Genomic DNA, 21,431 nt, shown 5'->3' with positions numbered 1-21,431 from the left:
TATATTTTAAATATACAGCATACTGTACCGTTCAAACGACTGAGGTCAGTAAGATTTTTATTAAAGAAATTAAAGATTATCCAGAAAGGATGAATTAAATTGCCTGAAAGTAACAGTAAAGACTTTTATATTATTACAAAAAAACTTTTTTTGTTCTTTTGAACTTTAAGAATCATGAAAAAATGTATGCATGTACAACATTTGTACAACTGTTTTCAACATAGATAATAATAAGAAATGTTTCCTGAGCACCAAATCGGCATATTGGAATGATTTCTGAAGGATCATGTGACACTGAAGACTGGAGTAATGATGATGAAAATTCAACTTTGCCATCACTAATAAATTACATTTTAAAATATATTAAAATAGAAAACTGTTCTTTTAAATTATAGAAATATTTCACAATATTACTGTTTGTAATGTATTTTTGATCTAATAAATGCAGCCTTGGTGAGCATGATGAGAGACATTAAACATCTTCCGGATCTCAAGCTTTTGAACAGAACTGACTATGTATTAACTGGACCAGCCTCATTATTCAAGCTAATGATGTACATTTTATAATACCATAGTTGCTAGACTTTATTGCTAATTTGAAATAATTAGCTTAGTTAGTTAAATGTAACATTGACAACATTTTGGAATTTCAGTGTTTCCCCATTGAAGTACCGTAAACAGTATATGTACTGCATGACTGAAAACAGCAGGTTAATGCTCTTATGATGCTCTTTTAACTGGTTAAACTGATAAACCAACCTCCCTTAACAAAATCTGATCACAAGTGGTCAAAGAGATGCATGTAAATGCCAGACAAAAACAGCGCCAATGACTCCACAACAACTGGAATCCAAAGCCACTGCTGTGTCAAGTTACAAAGACCAAAAACCAAAGAGCTTTGCTGTAAGCACTTCAGGTGTGTTATACTAAATCTTCTGACAGTGTATTTTTCTTGTTGGCCGTGCTACGTGGCAGCAGGTAAACTGTTCCATCAGTGCTGTGCTGTAGTTTGTACTCTTTAGGATTGTAGGAGTTTCCATGCTCATCTCTCAGCTGTCTGAACACCTCATTGTAGAGATTCCTGAGCTTCTCTTTAGTCTCGCGAAGATCTCTAGTGTTTCTCTCTTTTTCTTCCTTGCTTTTATCCTTCTCCCTCTTCAAAACCTCAATCTCGTCTTCGAGATCAACGAGACTATTCAGCTTTCGTTTGCGACAGCTCTGGGCTGCCATTTTATTTTTGCCACGTCTTCGAATGTCTCTTATGAGTGCATGTTGAGCGTTGTTAAGTTTGCAGGAGCTGATGGCTTCGTTAAATGCTTCCACGGGCAGGTTGATGATGTCATGCACACTAAGCGGCAAACTCAACGCTCGTGCTCGCTGTTCATCATGACATGTACGCCGGACACCTGCAGCTCTGTTTGTGGTTGTGAGATTTGACTGAGGTTCTCTTTGTGAATATTCAGGTGTTGATTCATTTTGATTTTGGTTTTGTGCACACATAGCAGTTTCACACTTAGTTGCCTCTACAGTCTCAGAGTGGAGAGATAAAGACAGCAGATCGCTGTAATCTGACTGGATGCTCTCCAGCTCATCCTTTTCTGATTGGTCGTTGCTTAAGGTGTCAGCCGCATAGAGGGATGTCTCTAAATCCACAGAGCTAACAGAAGAGTCATCAAAACCCAGAAGAATGTGACGCTCCTCAAATTGTGAAAGCATTCGTGGAGCGTTCCTTCCAGGCGCACTATTTAATTGTTCTGACGCACTGACTGTGCTAGTATTGATGGTATATGTATTTATATTAGGGCAAAACTCACTGAGGGTTGAATCGCTTGAGTTTATTTGGCATTTAGTTAAAATTCCTAGATTCTTAGGGTTACTACAGCTGTAAATTGTGTCTGAAGGTGTAAGATTGCCTGGATCTGAGAACGTCTGTATGCATGTTTCTAGGACTTCTAATGGGTCAGAGGACATGCATGGCAAAGGCTGAGCAACCTCATAAGAGTCTGATATTGTCTGTGTGACTTCACTGATGCCACATAATGCATCTGTTGAGTTTTCCCTCTGTGGTTCTGGCAGGTGATGGTGGCAGATTTCGGTGATATCCTTTAAGGGCAAACTTGAGCCCTCAGACTCCAAGACATCCAGATAATACTAACAAAGAAACAAAACAGTATATCAAATACATTGGGCATATTTAAATAATTTTATGTTAAGAACTATTTTATTATTATTATATTTTAAATTTATTATTCTGATAATTTATGATGAGGCATGATATAGGCAACCCATCAAACATTTAAACTTTTTGGAGTTAATAACTAGATTAATAACTTTTAATGTCATTACATTTATTTGATAAATTGTGCATTATTTATCTGGCCATTAAGATTTTAGTGCAAATGTACATACGTAGACTGTACAAATCACAAATCATCATCTGACCGAAATTAATTTGTATAAGTAAATGAAGAGGTGTCATATCGATCACAAGTTTAGTATGGAGTACCTCAAGGCTCAGTACTAGTACCATTGCTTTTCACCCTGTACAGGAAGCATGCCGTTAGGTTTTTACTGTTGAGCTGATGATACTCAGCTTTATATTTCTTCACGCCCAGACAAAACATACCAATTCACAAAATTAACGGAATGCAAAAATTGAATGATTAGTAATTTCCTACTACTGAAAAACAGAGTTTTTAAATTATTGAACCAAAGACCTCAGCAACGTAATAACCTAGAATACTGTTTAACACTTGATGGCTGCTCTGTTAAGTCTTTGTCATCCGTTATGAAACTGGGTGTACCACATTTTAGCATCTGTAAAACCGCATTTTCCCATCTTAAAAATATATCTAAATTTTGACATATGCTCTCAGTGACAAATGCAGAAAAGTTAGTTCATATGTTAATGACCTCAAGGCTAGATTATTGTAATGCCCTACTGGGTGGTTGCCCTGCACGCTTAATAAACAAACTCCAGCTAGTTCAAAATGTAGCAGCTAGAGTTCTTACTAGAACCAGGAAGTAAGCATATAATAGCCCAATTCTGTCAACACTGCAATGGCTCTCTATTAAACATTGCATACATTTTAAAATCTAGCTAATTACTTACAAAGCACTAAAATGTTTAGCTCCTCAGTACTTGAATGGGCTCTTAACGCTTTATAGTCCTTCATGTCTATTGCAATCTCAAAATTCTGGCCAGTTGATAAAACCTAGAATATCAAAATCAACTGCATGCAGTAGATCATTTTCCTACTCAGCACTGAAATTTTGGAATAGTCTTCCTAGCATTGTTCAAGAAGCAGACAAAAATGTTTAATGTCAGTTTAAATCTAGACTAAAAACACATCTCTTTAACCTGGTATACACATTACCACATTTATATTCACATCCGTTAAATAATTGTAAGGCTGCATAAATTAGGTCAACCATAACCAGGAACACTTCCTGTAACACCTGATGTAATTGTTACATCGTAAAAAGAATGACAACTATGTTTATATTAGTCTCTCTGTTTATTCTGAGGTTACCGTAGTCAGCCGGATCCGGGTAGTATGCAGATCGGACCTGGACCTAGACACGGCCTCATCACAGCCCTGAATGTCAGCAGAGACTGTGTCTACTAGAACAATCCCCTGAGAAGGCCTCGTTGATACGACAGCCATCGGCACAGACCCTCAGCAAAGACTACAAGAACCAGACAAGTTCTCCGCACAGACCCATATGGCCAGCTTCGTCTCCATACTGGCGTGATGAATCCGATCTTCAAGCAAAATGAACTGGATGAAAAATATTTGAACGCTACTGAACCACAATCTGACTTCTGACTTGTGATGCAGCCTGAATCATAATCACACCGTGTTTGTTACTTGGCCAGAGGAGAACTACCCCCCCGACTGAGCCTGGTTTCTCTTAAGGTTTTTTTTTCTCCATTTCGGTCACCTGATGGAGTTTGGGTTTCTTGCCACTAGTGCCTCTGGCTTGCTTAGTTGGGACCACTTAATACTCAATAATATTATTGATTTGACGGCATGAGAACTGAACTAAGCAGTGACGATGACACATTGTTTTCTGCAGTGCTGCTTTATAGTGGAAATGAACTAATTTTAACAATGACACTGTTTTCTTTTAGAGCTGCTGCACAGCCTAAATGAACTGTTTGCATCACTGAAGACTGGAGAGTCTTCATTTTCCTGTTATCACTATAAAGCTGCTATGAAACAATCTGTATTGTATAAAGAGCTATATAAATAAAGGTGACTTGACTTGTACATGATAAACTAAATTATATACACTACTTTTCAAATGTTTGGGGTCAGAAAGATATACATACATACATATATATATATATATATATATATATATATATATATATATATATATATATATACACACACCCAGAAGGCATTAAATCGATCAAAAGACATAAAATATTTATCTTCTAAAAAATTATCATAACGTTCTATTCATTAATAAGTACAGTTCAAAGGTTTGGGGTCATTACAAAAAAAATTTTGTTGCAAAAATTAATACTTTTATTGTAAGCAAGGAGGCATTAAAAAGAAACATTTAAATGGTTGCAATAACATTCTATCTAAATAAATGCTTAATTATTTATTTTTATTTAACTTTCTTTATAACTTTCTTTTCCCCTTAAAGAATCCAGAAAAAAATGTATCATGGTTTCCACAAAAATTACCAGGTGTTTTCAACATTAATAATAAGAGGAAATGTTATATTAAGTCAGTATATTAGAAAGAATTCAAAAGAATTTTTGAAGAAATGAAATTACATTTTTTATATATTGTACATTATAAAACAGATAATTTTTTACAAATATTACTGTTTTACTTTTTAATATAATTTGGATTCTTCATATATATTAGAATGCCTATTTCAGTGATGATAGGGACATTACCTGCATGCTATATACTCCATAAAAAAATTAAACATTAACTTACTGTATCTCATATAAGCACACACCTCAAATTAATGACTATTGCCTTTTAATATTGCTGATTAGATATATGATAGTATTTGCTTACATTAATTTTTACCTAAATATATTAAACAGCTAATAAGTTAAGATTAGTATGAAACAAGATACTTTCATAAAATTATGTTAGTACGAAGTTACGAAAATAATTTTCGTTGTACTTTTCTCTTAATTTATAATTTATTATACTTTAAATTATATTGTAATTAAGCTATGTATATTTAAAATGTGCTTTATAAATAAATCAGAGGTTGAGCCAAGGTAACTATTTAGAAAAAATAATATAAGATTAATTATATATACACACATATATAAGCATCTGTCAAACCTGTTAGCTTTTAATCACTTAATATAAACAATTATTGAATGCTTACTCTTTTTTTTCTTAGGCAGAGGGAGAACTCTACTAAGCATGTGATTTTATAATTACCACAGAAGCTAATACAATTACTACTAGGTTATGTAAATCTAATATTACTTTGTCTGTAAATCAAAAACGTATGACTAAACTCAAAAGACAATCATGAACCAGTTCAGGCGTGTCTGTGTGTGTCTCTCTGCATTGTGTGCATAAGCACCTGTAAGTCTGGCAGTGACAGAAGTTCACTAAAAGCCTGCTCCTGAGAAGGAAGCTTCTGAGACTTAGAGAATAGCAGGGCAGATAGCAGGGGATTCTGGGTAACGGGTGAATCCTGAGTAGACACCGTAGAGGGCAACGTCTCGGAGAAGGGCACAGCCTAAAACATAGGTAAAATAACACTGTAAGCAACACTACACAATAGAGAGTGAGTGGGTGTGTGTGCAGGTGCTATTTTCTATATAAATTAAGGGATGCACAATGTCTATGTGTAGTTGATGAAATGGTTACCTGGGAGTTCACCGATGAAGGACTAGGCAAACACTCTCCAGTCTCCTTGTCAAGTTTCTGTAACCGTTGCATTATCCTTTCAAGCTCTCTCTCGCTTTTAAACTCTCTCTCTCTTGCTCTCATGGTCTCTTTCTGCTGAAGGCATCCATCAAAGATCTCTCGTTCCACCCCCAAATCGACATCCTGCCTCCATAAAATATCAATCAAATCCTAAACACAGAGATATAATGTGAAACAGACAATTTACCATGTTTGTATGTGGCCGTGCACACTCATATTGCAATAAGAGCATGTTTGCATAAACTTTCTGTGAACTCGCAATATCAGTCATGTTTTTGTACGTGATTTGCATTCACATTAATTTGCCTGTCAGGTGCACCTTCTAAACAAACACACCTGTACACTGGCCTCATGAGTGCAACAGATTAGTGTAGCATAACAATAAACACTATCATGGTGGATCTTTCTTCTTTTTTTTTAATACAGTAAAGACACTTTGATTTTACATATCAGACAGTGGTTCTCAACCAAGATGACAAAACAAGGATTAAAATAAGCTAAAACAACAAACAATTAAGATATGTTTAGTTTTAATACACCCCCTTATTAGTTTTTCTTTGAACAATCAAGGATCCCACTGTTTTGGAAAACCTGCATTACATGAGGTAGGCTGCCATGGGCATTCACAAACAACTGGAGAAGTTATGGGGTTGTACGATATTGTTGTGGACAAAAAAAGATATAAGATCCCTTGTAATCACTTCTTTTGATATCATAAAATGGTAATCTGAGAATTTATGAGCCCTGATTGTATATGGTCAGAGGTTGTGCTGCCACTGAGGGAGCTTATCCACATGATATATGACACGAGACCAATAAAGTGCTTTAGTGTTTTCTACTTTGTTTTCTACTCAAAATAAATGTCAATGTCATCTGTGGTGCGCACTACAGATGTAGAACTGTAAATAGAAACAGTTCAGATCAGATCAGGGAAGTTCATGTCAGTTCACATAAGGGCAGGTAAGTTCATTTCAGATCAGATCAATTCAGGCAAAGGGGTAAATCAATGTTTGTCTGGTTGGCATAGTCAAGTTGATTGGCTGAAAACAAACCTGAATGCAGGTTAAAAAAAAACTGAGTACCCATGAGCAAAGATGACAGAATTCAAATGGCATACATTTGTGGAGTAGAACAACCAGAACATCTGTGTTTGAGATGCATGGGAATGCTAACGTATGTTTCTCCAGGCACAACACACCTTTCAGTTCAGTTTAACATTAGTTAATTTCATGTCAATTTAGTTCTGACTGAATTTCTATAGTTTTATTTTCTTCAGTGAGCAAACAAAATTGGACAAAGACAAAGAAAATAAATAATAGTCATTTAGTTCTAACATACCATCTCTCTCAGAGAATCCCATTACTAGTTTAAAGCTTAATTTGTAATCTATTTTTCAATTCACTATCAGAAATAGATTTTACCAATGGTGTTTACAAGGTGGAAGATAGAGCTGTGCACATTGTACACAACAGTGGCAATGATTCAAAAGTTTTCAAGCATATTTTATCAGACCCCGTAACTAGTGTATGTCCATTCAAGCTTTGCTGTTTCTGTGAATGTGTGTTAACCTGAAGGCTATGACACCGCGGTCCTCTGAGTGAGCGCACTGGAGTCACGCAAGTAAATAAAGGCTCCAGGTTATGTAGGAGATTGTGAATTTAGCTCACTAATCAACTGCGGAAAAACAATTCATCATATAATGAAAAAAATCCAGAACAAGAATAACTGGGAGACAGAAGGTATAAAGGTGAGCTGAGTGAAAGGTGAATACTCACGCCTACAGCTGGGTGGTGAATGTGATGATGCAACTGTGTTAAAGTGTAGACAGGCTGATAGAGCCTTGTTTGCATAAAGGACAACGGATTTGTGAATTAGCTCTTCTCTCTGGGGTAAATGGCTATCCACCCTGAAACAGTAGTGCGGTAGTAGGTGTGTCTGGATCAGGTGCACAAAGTGAAATGTTTATTTAACCAACCCACTCACTTGAATTCATGACAGCCAAGACAATTTTTTAGTTTTATCTGGGTGGCCTCCCCCTGCGTCAGATACCAAACCACAAAGCTTTTCTCATTGTTCGCCACTCCCCATTTATAGCCTAATATTGACTAAAAAAAGGATCAATTTGCAAAGTTTTAAAATATGCTCTAATTGTATTTTTTTTTAAATGCTACTGCGCATATAATTACTTTATTATACTGTCACATGAATATAAGGTCCCTATAACAAACGATGCTAGACCATCAAAATAATTTACAATTCTGAAAAAGCCATTTTTGTGATATCTAAGGTGATTTACCACCGGTAAACAGGTGTCATTCAACACATTAACTGGTTACAAAAAATAGACAAATATTTTTGTTTATGACATACACTACTGTTCAAACGTTGGGGTCAGTCTGATTTTTTTATGTTTTTGAAAGAGGTATCTAATGGTCAAAGATGCATTTCTCTGATCAATAATAATGTAAACAGTAATGTTGTGAAATTGTATTACAAATTTAAACCAATTTTTCCTATTTTAATATATTTAAAAAGGAAATGTTCATGTGATGGCATCACATGATCCTTTATAAATCACTGTAATATGATAGACACACACACACACACACACACACACACACACACACAATCTGTATTTTGGCTTTACTAAAAAGAGGTTGAGATACTGAGATGCTGACAGTAAATGTATATAGGCCTATTCATGATGCTAACTTTCTTTTATTTCTTTTAAACACTGCTACAACTTTAGTAAGGTTAAAATTCAAATTAGTTTGTCTAATAATATTTATTTCCGGCTTGTAAGGCACTTTTCTTTCAAGCTCATCTCAGCAAGTCATAGATTATGGAAAAAACACTTCAAAACAAATAAGTCCTTGATTTGTTTCCATAAGTTGCACCAAAGTTCATTGATGTTTCATTTACACAGTCCAAGGTGAATGTTTAACTAAATATATTTGGTTTCTCATGAAAATATTGTTTTTAAAACTTACCGAATCATGTAGAAAATGAGCAGAAGGGTCGTCCATGTCTTTAAGCTGCTGTGGATAAAACTGTCTGATGAAGTAACTTACTACTATAAGCGGCAGCAAAGCACATTACTGAATCAAATCTGACGACACACGCGTGCAACAGATCCCAAATACAGAGAGGACTCGCCCACATTATCCATCATCCAATCAAAACGCAGATAACAAATTCAGGGACAAAACATCAGCTAATCAAACGGCAAAACACAAATATTAACATTTGCCCGCCTCCTACAAAGCATCGACCAATAGCAGCATTCAACGAGACATACATCACTCTATAACATGCCTTACAAACCTTTTTCCTTATCAATGAAACAGTTGATAAAATTTATTTTGATTCTTTACATTAGGTACAAGTTTACCTCATTAAAACGTAAAATGACATAAAATCGCTCTGATTTTCTTTCCAGAATGTACCAAAAATATAATTGAATATAAGTTTAATGGCCAAGTAAAACGAGGATGAAACTCTTGTGAGGATGAACCGCGTAACGAACCGCTCCCAATATTAAACGTGCACAATGAAGACCTAAAATGCATTGGATTATGAAGTAGCCTACAACGAAATATAGGTTATAGGATATATTTAAACAGCTTTTTAAACGAATCAATTGTAGGCTACGTCTTTCAAGAATTTCATCCCCCTCAGCTTTCAATACGTCACGAAATGTGACAGGTAGCTGCGATTAGCGCCATGCCCACTCTACCTATGCCAAGGGTACGAGCTCAGAGAAGACTCTCTGACGAGCGCGTTCATGAGTACCCTACACGTTCACGTTTGGCAGCTCCACGTCGACATTCCTTTAGCGACGGCAGAGAGGGGGTCCAGCGATATATTCAGTCTGTTACTCTGTTTCGAGACACAGCTAGGAGAAACACCGGTCAACCGCGAGGTAAGCGGACACTTTACAGTCCAGTATTAAACTTTCATCAGTGGCTTTGGCCTCAAGTTTATGTTTTTGGACGGGATGCAATAAACTTAGGAAAGCGTGCGTACTAAATTAGTTTTTAGTCAGTTCTTAAAGTGATGGCTTAAACTATTTTACAAAGCCATTTGAGAAGTTTTGGATACAAACCCTGAGAAGAGAACCTCTGCAAAATCACAGATGACTTGTTTCAAATAAAGTTTAGCTTTTCACAAATTCATATAGGCCAGTTGGTTCATTGTAGATCTTTAAATATTCTTCTGAAAACTGAATTGGTGAATTGCCATGTTATAGCCTATATTAGGGAAAATTCACATGTATATATTTCCATAAAGTGCGTAGGCTATAAACTCTTCATTGAAAAACTTTTTTTTTCTTGTGATATAGGCCTACTTTCCTCCCCATTTTTTGTAGACCATTGGGATTTTATGAAATAAAACCTCGATTATACAGACTTTTCAATTATTTAAGGATTTTCTTAATATTGTTGCAACAGTTTGAAGTTGTAAATGCATGAAGACACGTCAGCTTATTCTAGTGAGTGGACATAAATTCTAACATGTGTTTTACTTCCCAGGATCCTCAGAAGCTGATTGGTCCTGAGAGGGCTACCTTCTCAACCAAGGCAACTGCAAGCAGACTGACTGAAGCCCAATTGACATGTTTCATATTTTATGAAATGACTCTAGAATTCAAAAACAGGCTTCCTCTGCCAAAGTCGCATACGCACACATGCACATATGGACACACTTATACAGAGAAACACACACACTCAACCATGGCTCCTCGGGGAAAGGTCTGTGGTCCACTCTGGCTGTGTGAGTGTGTGGTCAGTGCATTACAGAACTTTGCTTTAGAAGCTCCACCCTTCAAATCCATATTGATCCCCGAGAAAATAAAGGCTTGGTTTTATGAGTTTCATGACTGGTTTGAAGTATATACTTAACTGTAACATGGAATATGCTTTTTGTTCATCTAATTGTGTTAGATGTTGAATTCAAATGAACTTTTCAGATCCGTTAACCTAATCCCTATCTTACTAGTATTTATATAAATATATAATGATTATGTATATTTAGAAATGATTAACAGCTAAAGGAAAAAGATATGAAAATGAGATTTTATTAAAACACAGTTATTAAAATGAACAATGGAAATTTATGATGATGTGATAATTCAAATGACCTCAATGGTTGGTTAACAGCTTGCAGATTTATTAAACCTTCTAATGTTTTTGAACAGTGTTTTGTTTTTCTTCTTTACCCTGTCAAGGATATTTCACACAAGTGTGAAAGTATACAATTTTGTATTCTTGGCTTGTAAATTCTATTGGAACTCATAATGGTTTATATTGCTCAGTGCTGCTGGAACCAAAATGGTTTATGGAAAGTTCTAATCGTATGAGTGTAATATATTTGAAGTAGCCAGTCAGTCTCTCATTTGTTGAATACATAACACATAATGTTTTCAAGAGTGGATAAACTCTCACTATTTTACTGTATTGCCTGAAAGAGACTACTCTGCTGACTATTATGAATGTTATCCATAAAAAAGGCATTAAGTGAAATAAAATGTTGCAGTTATTAAGTATGTTGCACTTGAGTATGTCATACAAGCTTCACCAACAACAACCATTAAAGGGACCCAGAAATGAACCCTCATGTTGTTCTAACCGCATGAATTTCTTTCTTCTGCTCAACACAAAACAAGATATTTTGAAGAATGTCGATAACCACACAGTTAACGGTAGCTATTGACTTCTAGTCGAGTCATCCTCATTTATATAGTATAGTATTCTATAGTATCCCCCCCCCCCCATACTACAAAAGTCAATTGGGTCCATCAACTGTTTGGTTACCCATATCCCTCAAAATATCTTCTTTTGTGTTCAGCAGAAGAAAATAATTCATGCAGGTTTGGAAAATTTTGAGGATGACTAAATGATGAAAGAACTCTATTTTTGGGTGAACTATCCATCATTTTGGATATCCATCATCAACTTACATAATTTTGCAATTTCAAAGATTGTAGGTTAATATCTATATGGATATGTCTTTCACTATTTTAATTCATATTATTTCCCTTCAGTAGTTAATTTAAAATTTTTAATGTAATCTTTCAATTAAACGATTTCAATTAAATAATAATAATAATAATAAAACATGTTTATTTAGCAATCTTGTAACTGCACCCAATCTTGTGGCATTTTTTCACCACTATTTTATGGTGGTTTCAGTATATTTTAAAATGGAAAATGGTTTAGGTTAGGTATACATGCATTATTACATGAAATATGGGTTAACTGTTAAAACATTTACAGTTTTAAAGAAAGAAAGAAAGAATTGTCTGCTGACCTCTAGTGGAGTTCAGTGGCAGCACTGCTCTGATCCCTCAGCTCGTGTCTTATTCAGATTTCATATCTCAGTTTCTGTAGACACATTCACCTTGAGGTTGAGGATGTTGATGCAATAGTCACATCAATTTCGATCAAATGTCTATTACACACACTTACATCTTTACAAGATTACCTGTCACCCGTGTTCACAGTCCGCTCATAGATTGTCGGTCAAACATAGAACAAAATAAAAGTGAAAGGATGTTGTATTTTGTTGACACTGTAATTTAACATTTCGACACACAGTAGCCTACATGTGACAGAGGTTCCTCTCCATGACACAGACGGTGGTAGACCTACTTGCTCTATTTATGCCAAAGGCATAAATCAACAAGATATTCTCGTCTTATAGCTTTAAATAAACAGGACTTAACTCTACGTAAAACATTTATTTATCACACACATGTACGCAACACCGAAATAACTGCTACCGGCCACAATGCTAATAGCATATATTTCACTGACATTCAGCCTATATTACACTTGACTTCCATTGTATTTTCCATTTTTACTAAAACACAAGATATTTTATTATTTTCAAAAAATAACCTCTTTTGAGTTCAGCAGAAGAAAGAAATTAGAAGAAGTAAGTAAATTATGACAGACATGCTCTAAAGCATTTACCTTGCATCAATACAAAATATAGTCTAAAAGTATTGTTTAAAATGTTCACGTCATGTCTCCATAAATTCATGTCTGACGTACTATATCAAATATCCATGTCGATTGTGCAACCTAAAAGTGTTACAAAATAGCGTTGCGTAATTGTCGTTGTCCACTAGATGGCGGCATTTTCATTTGAAATGACACTTCTAATGACATTGAAACTTTAGTGAGTCAGGGTAGATTATTTAAGCATATAAACCAGATTGTTTCATTCCTGACATTGCATATGATATTCCAAATATTTTTATGAAATTCCAAATATATTATGAACGTTCGCAAAACCCGATTATTTTATAGGATTAATGTAAAGTAGTTCAGATCCTGACCGTGACCTGTAACTCGATGTACATTCTCATCACATGTTAAAGCAGCGGTAGAGTTACTCACTGGACACTGCACTTATTCGCAATGACAAAAATGTATTCTTTGCATTTGCTTTAAAGCCTCGCCGGTTTAACATCTCGTTCGCGTGCTGTTCTGACATCCGTTTTTTTTCCCTGTGCGCGTACACACTGAGCGTGCGCACATTAAAAAACCAGCGCCCGATTAAAGGACTTTATCTAAATTGCGTCTGATTGTGCAAATACTGTCAAATACACACAGAATTTACATAAACACTGTTGGTTATGTCTAAAGTGAAAGTAATAAGTTGCTTCTGTCAATTTGTTAGAAGGGGGACAGCAGCCTATACATAGTTAAAGGGATAGTTCACCCAAAAATGATATTATTTACTCACTCTCCATGTATCAATTTCTTTCTTCTGCTGAACAAAAAATAGGATATTTTGAAGAATGTGTGTAACCAAACAGTTGCAGGTCCCCATTGACTTAAATATTGGAAAAAAATACTATGGAAATCAATGGGGTCTGTCAACTGTTTGGTTACACACATTCTTCAAAATATCTTCTTTTGTGTTCAGCAGAAGAAAGAAATTGATACATGGAGAGTGAGTACATAATGACAGAATTTTCATGGGTGAACTTTTATGTTAATACATTTATTATTGTTATCTTGTTACAGGTCCATCTGATTCTGATCTGTTCATTTTATGTCTTATTTAAGCATGTAATTTAATATTGTCAGTTTTGTAATTAAATTATATATATATATATATATATATATATATATATATATATATATATATATATATATATATGAAGATACTATTAATCTAAAGTTTAGTTAATTGTTCTGGACATTTGCATGCAAATTTGTTTTATACCAAAAGCAGGTTTGCTGGTTTATTTAGTACACCACAATGAGTATACCACTTAGTACTGTAAGACTTTGAATAATAAAGTGCAAAATAAGACCTGGCCACACTTGTGGGTTTGCTACTGTTAAAATCTGAAACCGTATAAGGGTAAAAACATGCCAGGCAGACATTGACGTTTTCAACACAACTACAACTAATAAAATTGATAATGGGTGTTTTTTGTAGCCTGCGAATAATCAAGTATTTAGTCAATCATATTGGTGGCACCATGGGCCCCCAAATAAAATTCTGGTTAAGGTCTCATAAAGGCTTGGGCCGGCCCTGAAGTAGCTGATCAGACTGGATTTGACCAGCTGTGCAATTTTCTGCGAGGACTCAGTTCTCGTTCGGACTTTGCTCTCTGACGTGAACTGCACGTATCTAGATATAACGTTCGAGTCAAAAGTCAAAGCTTAGCTCTGATAAGGATTCTTCAAACTGATAACAAGTCTGTCCTGGTTAACGTGTGGGGATTTAAATTAATTACTCATGAAGCTACACGACTAAGCTCAGTACACAGGTCACATATACCAATTAACCAACCTGTACAGGCTAAAGATTAAATTAAATCTGCTTAAATCCATTAATGTTAGTTTCTTTACTGTTACAGTTATTTCAGATTTGTATCTATCATTTGGATATAATGCATCTGAAAAACAGAGGATACTAGGCAACAAAGCATTTTGTTTCCTAGTCATCAAAATTATTTAACCAAAGAGCACTTTAGTGATATTGAATTTGCAGTAATATTTTATTCAATAATAATGTTTTAATTTTCTAACAGCAGTGCTATGGATACCCAGTTTCCTGATCATAAAGCTTTATTTCCTTGGAAATCAATCAAGAGCCACACCCTTTATATTGAACCATGACTATGATGACGATTCAATTTTCAAGGCAAACCATATGCATGCCACATCTTTTTACCAGGACTTTGTCAGGACTTGCCCTGACATTTCTCTTTGTAAGAGAACACCTGATGCTTTATATCCGGAGTTTAAAAGTCTCAAGTACAGTGTCACCAGAGTCATTGGACTCTTACAGCTCAGTACACTGAAAACAGAAACTTAAAAAGTAATACTGAAGAAATGTTGCACTTTCACTTTAACTGAACAACATGAAAAGCTAGAAGAATAAACATAACAAATGGACCGTTCTGACCGTTTTATTTGACAGTTCAAATCCATCCATTACAGTTAGTTACCAATAAGCATGCTGCTTGTTCAGACAACTCATTGCGATTCAAATACTAACAGGGTTTAGTATATTTTTAATAATTTAACAAGAGCTCCTGTGAAACCAGGTGACAGTTTTCATTCCCTCAGTGGAAACACTGGGGACCTGCAGTAACTTGACTTTTACAAAAAAAAAAAAAAAGAAGGAAATCCTCACAGCTAAAATGGGCTTTTTTTAGAAGCATACCCCATTATGATGAATGATCCTGGCCCCCTAATCGGTCACACCGTCTGAATAGATATTGTTAAAGACATTCAAATCTTAACTACAAACATTTAATTTAAATATTGCCACCTCCTCGTTCTTCATCTGTATTATGATGTGGCTGACTTTAAGTATGCAATAAGGTCTGCTCTCTCGCCCTTCTTCTTGATCCCGGCAAAGATCATCTTTGTGCCTGGAATGTACTTCTTAGGGTTCTCCAAATATTCCATCAGGGTATCTTCACCCCAGACGATGCCTGAGAAAAGACATCAAAAAGACTTGTTAAACATTACCATTCAATCTCATTGTGAAACAAAAGACAAGCTGTACTTTTATCAATAAGCCTTACCCTTGCTCTTATTGGCATCCGTGTAGGAAAACCCCTCTGCCTGGCCAGTCTTGCGACCAAAAAGACCCCAAAGATTTGGCCCCACTTTGTGCTTGCCTCCATTTTCAACAGTGTGGCACTGGGCACACTTCTGGACGAAAACCTTCTTTCCCTTCTCAGCGTCACCCATATTTACCTAGAAGAAAAGGAGATGTGAAAACACTGCAGAAAGGCATTTGAAGGGTGAACTGTTTAAAAACACAGTGGACAGATCGTCAGAAGGTCATTCAAGGATGGAGCATCTACATGCTTAACCAAACAACTTCAAGACATAAATCAACCAATATAAGCTCTAAAACAGCTTATAAGGTCAGTTCACCACCTAAGGAGATGTAAAGCATCTGCTGCAGGTTTCTTGGTAGATGGATAAGCATGTTTCCCCTGCCAAAAGCCTACGTATCTGTAAACATCTTGGTATTACGTTGTTCATCCGAGGATAACCTCAAATCGCCTTTATTAAAAGAAGCCTTAATCACTGATGTATAACTCGTTAGGAATCAGCCAATTAGAATTATCTTAAATTTATAAGTAGTCGGGTGGAGTTTTTGTGACAAAATGCCAATTAAAAATGTATTAAAAGACTAATTTAAACTATACATTTTTGAAGAACACAACAAAATTCGTAAACCGGTTTTAGATCCACGTTGCGGAAGCTAGCAGCTAACGTTAACCATATCAGATTCATATCTGGCTAGCCTCACATTAAAGCACACAATTTCCCACGAATTACTTAACATTTATTATTGCTCAATTACATAAAAAGAGTATTTTCTTATTGTAATTAAAAATAAACATTTTTTTTATCATTAAACCCTACATGTTCCTTTCTTGACAGAGAATTGTTCTTGAAAAGTACCGGTAAGCTTACGCAACCTCACGTCATCATTCCTCAGAACAGCTTAAAAATCCTCCATTTCGTACAAACATCACATCTGTACCAGGGCGAACAGATCTCAACACGACGTGATCGGTTTAAAATGTTACCTTTCAGACCGTGTGAGGAAGCTCCTTGCCTGCCTTGCTCTCTGCCTTGTACTCTGCTCGTGCCGGTCGGCGGACCGATTCTGTTATATCAGGGCGAAAGAGAAAGGTCACTTCATTTTACAGGCGCGAGCGGGCTCCGGTATTTTACGTCACAATCATGCGCTGCCTAAGCCGTCACGTGCCTAATTCCGACGAATCTGGTAACGGTCCCGCAGCTGTTCTCCTGAAGATCCATCTATGGAGTTGTGACAGACAAGTGCAGAGATAATCGGTTTATAAAGCGCAGAGTCCGGAAACGTTGTTTTTACATAATTATACACATATATGCAGATATATATGGCCGTCGGTAGTTTATTTTAAACTTAAATTCTGGAATTTTATGGTTGGTTAATTAATTCATGAGAAACTATCGAAGGCGTGGTTACCCAGAAAACAAGATTTAACGAGTCTCAAATGTACGCATTACTCAAACAAGCGAAAGGCGCCTCCTCGTACACATCCAGAGCCATAACGTGCATGGCGTCATGTGATTTTTTTACTGCGTGACTGGAATTTCATTACATGGCAGCACGTATCCATTCACACGGTTATTGTTCTTCTTGGCTAAATGGGCATGCAAATCAAGTCTTTAGTACACGACACGTTCAAGTTTTCTGGTGTTTCCCTTTCAACAATTGAAGCTGACAGATAGGTGACTCATAAATTAGAGGCTATAATTACAGTGGTGTAGGCTACATTCACATGACTGACAGGAATGAAAAATTACAGGTTGTGCCAGACGTAGGCTACAAAAATATCATCGTTGTCAATAAATCATAACTGCGAAACTTATCATGAAGATTACCTGTTTACAATTTCTGAACTGCTTGGAAATTTGCTTTTATTTGAAAACACACATAGGCCACCTGTGTATCTTAACTGATCCCAACCTTCCTTACTACATAGCTTATGTTAAAAACAACCCACGAACATTAGGCTACACATGTAATTTGTGACATATAACAACCATAATATATGCAGACTCTGATTAACAAATTAAGACTGGTCTGAGCCACCTCTAAATTCCGTGTAAAGATGCAATTTAACATAAAAAGCATATTATGCAATCTCTGACTCCCCTCGGTCACACTGGTGCAACATGTTCCTGGATCAACATATTTTGTTGATACTGGAAGTTGGAACAACATTTTTAACATACTTTTAAAAATTTTACTTGTTATGAAAATGTTACACTTTAAAAGAATACTTAAATGTTATGTTGTGGACACTTATTGCATGTTATTCGCAATTAAAATAAACTGCATTAGTTGAATTTATATTTAATGCAACTTAATAGTGCTTAATTTGACCAGTCTCTTCCGAAAATTTGGATTAAACCGCTCAATTCATATTGATTAGTTTTACAATCTCTTTATGAACTTTTTGAAGCCTCAAAGTGGTAGTTGCGTAGCTGTCAATGGAGGGACAGAAAGCTCTCAGATTTAATAAAAAAGATATTCATTTGTGTTCCGAAGATGAATGAAAGTCTTACGGGTTTGGAAATACATGAGTTTGAGTAATTAATGACAGAACTTTAATTTTTGGGTGACCTAACCCTTTAAGAGATCCATGTAATATCCGACTTTTTAAATTTTAAAATTAAAAATGAAATGGTTATAGAGTATCTATCGCAAACACCACTAACACTTTCCTTTAATCAAACTGCTACAATACTAGAAGAACAAACTTGCTGACTGCAGACCGCTGAACTTAATTCACTGCTGCCCTTGTTACCAAGACAACAAGCCAAATTGTAAATGGTTCCCATAGCAACGGACAGAAATCATTGCTTTTGAAGCCATGTTCTTTTTCATAATCAGCACGTCTTCTCTCATAACTAGCTGTCATTGCAGGCTTATCCTCTCTACTGTTGGCAAATTTACACATACCTGTGGGAAAACCTAATGTAGTCAGTCTATTAATACAGCATCTGAGATATTGGTGTTCTGTTCACATAGACTGTGAAAGAAAGGCTGTGAGAGACGCTCTCCTCAGATGACCTTTAGTTATTTATAAACCAATACAATTTTTGTCCATATAATTTTTTTTCCTGGCCTTAAGATTCAAGAATGCTTAAAAAATTAAACATTGCTTAAAACATTGCTTAAAATATGAATCTTTTGGCTCCTACTGTAGGTTTAGGGGTGACTATGTCCTTCCCATATTATTCCCTAGTGTTCCTTGATGCACTTCCTCCACCTCCAACACATTTAATAGTTTCCTGTTCTTTCTCTTCCTCTCACATTTTGCTGTTTGCAGAAGGGCGGCGGCGACCCCTGCTGCTCAAGTTTAGAACTGCATTGTAATGTTCTCAAATAGTTCTCAGTATCAAGATAGTTTTATGCAAGGCGCGCTCTAGTGGCTACATATTTGAACTACAGCACAGAGTATATTATAATCACAGGATATAATACGGTTTTATTTCAAAGGGTTTAGCGGGGCTAAAATATTTGCACCATGGTTTTTGGAAACATACATCTGGCTATTAATTAATTAATTATTTACATGCGTTCGGAGCTTAAGCACAACGGACCAATTTTCTGCGCAAACCGACTGAAGCCCAGTAGCTATATTTAATTGTGCATGAGTGGCGTGCGCGAATCACAGTATGCTCTGTATGCTGCGTAACACAAGTAGTATGCGCTACGAAAATGTGATAAGATTTATGCAAAGGAAAAGAAGAAAAATGTTTTCCCATCGCGACTTCGATGATAAAATGTTCAACCCATTTTAATTCCGTGTGTGAATGTACCACTTTAAAACGTAATGGAGAAAGGCAACATGATCACCTTTACTATAATTTATCACGTTCTATTGTATTTATTGTGGTTGAATTTATTTATAGTAGATTATCTGTTCATAATAGACTTTTCGCCAAAAATATATTAGCCTACAAATGTTGCATGTTGTATAGTTTCTACGTGTAGGCTATTTAAAAAAAAAAAAAAATTATATCAAATGCTATAGATAAAAAAGCCGGAAAATGTGATCATTGACCTTAGGATGGTAATGAGGAACAATCAATGGTCTTACCTGTAATTAGGCTATAGCCTTGTTGTAACAAATGCTTTACAATTACAAGAACTAGGCTAATGCAGTTATTTAACCAACTTTACATGTGGATGATAATTTTATCAAAAATAAACAAACAAACAAACAAACAAGCAAACAAATAAATAAATCGTATGAGGGAGCATGACCTGGTACCCCACTAAACAGTTCACACTTCAATCCCCACAATGTTCAAACCAAATCTACGCCCTTGTGTTAGCCCCCCCCCCTCCCCCCTTTTTTTTACATTTTGCAAGCAACACTAAATATCAAATGTTTCATTCAAGAGTAGCAGTTCCTCTTTTGTACAGTTCAGGTTTTTTTTAGAGGTCTGATATAAATGTGAGATTTATGATATTCCTGGCCTGCTGCCTTTAAGGATGTCCAGTTACTTTATCCACTACAGTAAAAGACCTGGGTGTTATACTAGACCGCAACTTGTCTTTCGAAAATCATATTTCATATGTTACAAGAACAGCCTTTTTCCACCTTAGAAACATTACAAAGCTACGTAACATGCTATCTGTTTCTGATGCAGAAAAGCTAGTTCATGCATTCATGACCTCGAGACTAGATTATTGTAATGCTATATTAGCTGGCTGTCCTGCATCCTCAATAAACAAGCTACAGTTAGTGCAAAATGCAGCTGCTAGAGTTCTTACTAGGTCAAGAAAATATGATCATATAACACCAATTTTATCATCTCTACACTGGTTACCTATTAAGTTACGTATCAATTACAAAGTACTATTACTGACCTATAAAGCCCTAAATGGTTTAGCTCCTGTGTATTTAATGGACCTTCTATCGCCCTACAATCCATCACGTTCTTTAAGATCAATAAATTCGAGGCTTCTGGTCATTCCTAGGATATCTAAGTCCACTAAAGGAGGAAGGGCGTTCTCAAATTTAGCTCCAAAACTCTGGAATAGCCTTCCTGATATTGTTCGAAGCTCTGACTCGCTGTCCCAGTTTAAAACTAGATTAAAGACGCATCTCTTTAGCCAAGCATTTACATAATGCTTACCTTTTATACCACTGCTGAATCAGATCAAATGCATTTCATATTATAAAACTTGAAGAGTCTGTAGGTTATTTGTATAAGTTGCATAGTATTTACAGTCATTACGTTCCTGTGTATATTGCGTGAATGACGGGTGGTTGGGTAGATATTGTGTTTTGCGGTAGTTGGTATGCCATACGGAACCGTTGCCACTGAACCTGCATTAACGACGACAGTGGGGCTCGACAGCCTTAGTCAAACGGGTCGGCGCGTATGGTTGGGTTGCGGAGAGATTGTGAGATTGTGGTTGGGTCTCAGCAGCAGGAGG

The 21,431-nt window shown here is 35.9% G+C and overlaps 2 protein-coding genes and 1 long non-coding RNA gene across 10 annotated transcripts; 1 reads left to right on the top strand and 2 right to left on the bottom strand.

Moving 5' to 3' along the window:
* Positions 1-40: 40 nt before the first annotated feature.
* On the bottom strand, positions 41-9,043 carry nfe2l2b (nfe2 like bZIP transcription factor 2b). Of its 5 annotated transcripts, XM_077199437.1 has the most exons (5): positions 8,918-9,038; positions 7,703-7,862; positions 5,868-6,077; positions 5,578-5,736; positions 41-2,151 (listed from the first exon to the last, which is right to left on the bottom strand). In XM_077199437.1, exons 2-5 carry the CDS (start codon positions 7,775-7,777, stop codon positions 922-924), a joined length of 1,674 nt encoding a protein of 557 aa, XP_077055552.1. In that variant the 5' UTR covers positions 7,778-7,862; positions 8,918-9,038; the 3' UTR covers positions 41-921. The 5 variants fall into 5 exon arrangements, with proteins under 5 accessions (XP_077055552.1, XP_077055553.1, XP_077055555.1 ...); XM_077199438.1 differs by lacking the exon at positions 7,703-7,862 and having other exon boundaries at positions 8,918-9,043; XM_077199440.1 differs by lacking the exon at positions 7,703-7,862 and having other exon boundaries at positions 5,868-6,050; positions 8,918-9,043.
* Positions 9,044-9,650: 607 nt separating this feature from the next.
* LOC143706961 (uncharacterized) lies at positions 9,651-11,469 on the top strand. The gene is made up of 2 exons (XR_013193054.1): positions 9,651-9,849; positions 10,460-11,469. It is a non-coding gene; the product is annotated as an uncharacterized LOC143706961 (long non-coding RNA).
* A 3,878-nt stretch (positions 11,470-15,347) lies between these two features.
* On the bottom strand, positions 15,348-19,291 carry cycsb (cytochrome c, somatic b). 4 transcript variants are annotated; one of them, XM_077199461.1, is made up of 3 exons: positions 19,181-19,291; positions 15,988-16,162; positions 15,348-15,894 (listed from the first exon to the last, which is right to left on the bottom strand). In XM_077199461.1, exons 2-3 carry the CDS (start codon positions 16,154-16,156, stop codon positions 15,749-15,751), a joined length of 315 nt encoding a protein of 104 aa, XP_077055576.1. In that variant the 5' UTR covers positions 16,157-16,162; positions 19,181-19,291; the 3' UTR covers positions 15,348-15,748. The 4 variants fall into 4 exon arrangements, with proteins under 4 accessions (XP_077055576.1, XP_077055574.1, XP_077055575.1 ...); XM_077199459.1 differs by lacking the exon at positions 19,181-19,291 and adding an exon at positions 17,011-17,245; XM_077199460.1 differs by lacking the exon at positions 19,181-19,291 and adding an exon at positions 17,020-17,100.
* Between the last annotated feature and the right edge of the window lie 2,140 nt (positions 19,292-21,431).

The sequence above is a fragment of the Siphateles boraxobius genome, unplaced genomic scaffold (assembly GCF_051911475.1).
Source record: "Siphateles boraxobius isolate OS27281-9 unplaced genomic scaffold, OSU_SipBor_1 41, whole genome shotgun sequence".
Classification (NCBI taxonomy): Eukaryota; Metazoa; Chordata; class Actinopteri; order Cypriniformes; family Leuciscidae; genus Siphateles; species Siphateles boraxobius.
This window is presented reverse-complemented; position numbering and strand designations above follow the sequence as displayed.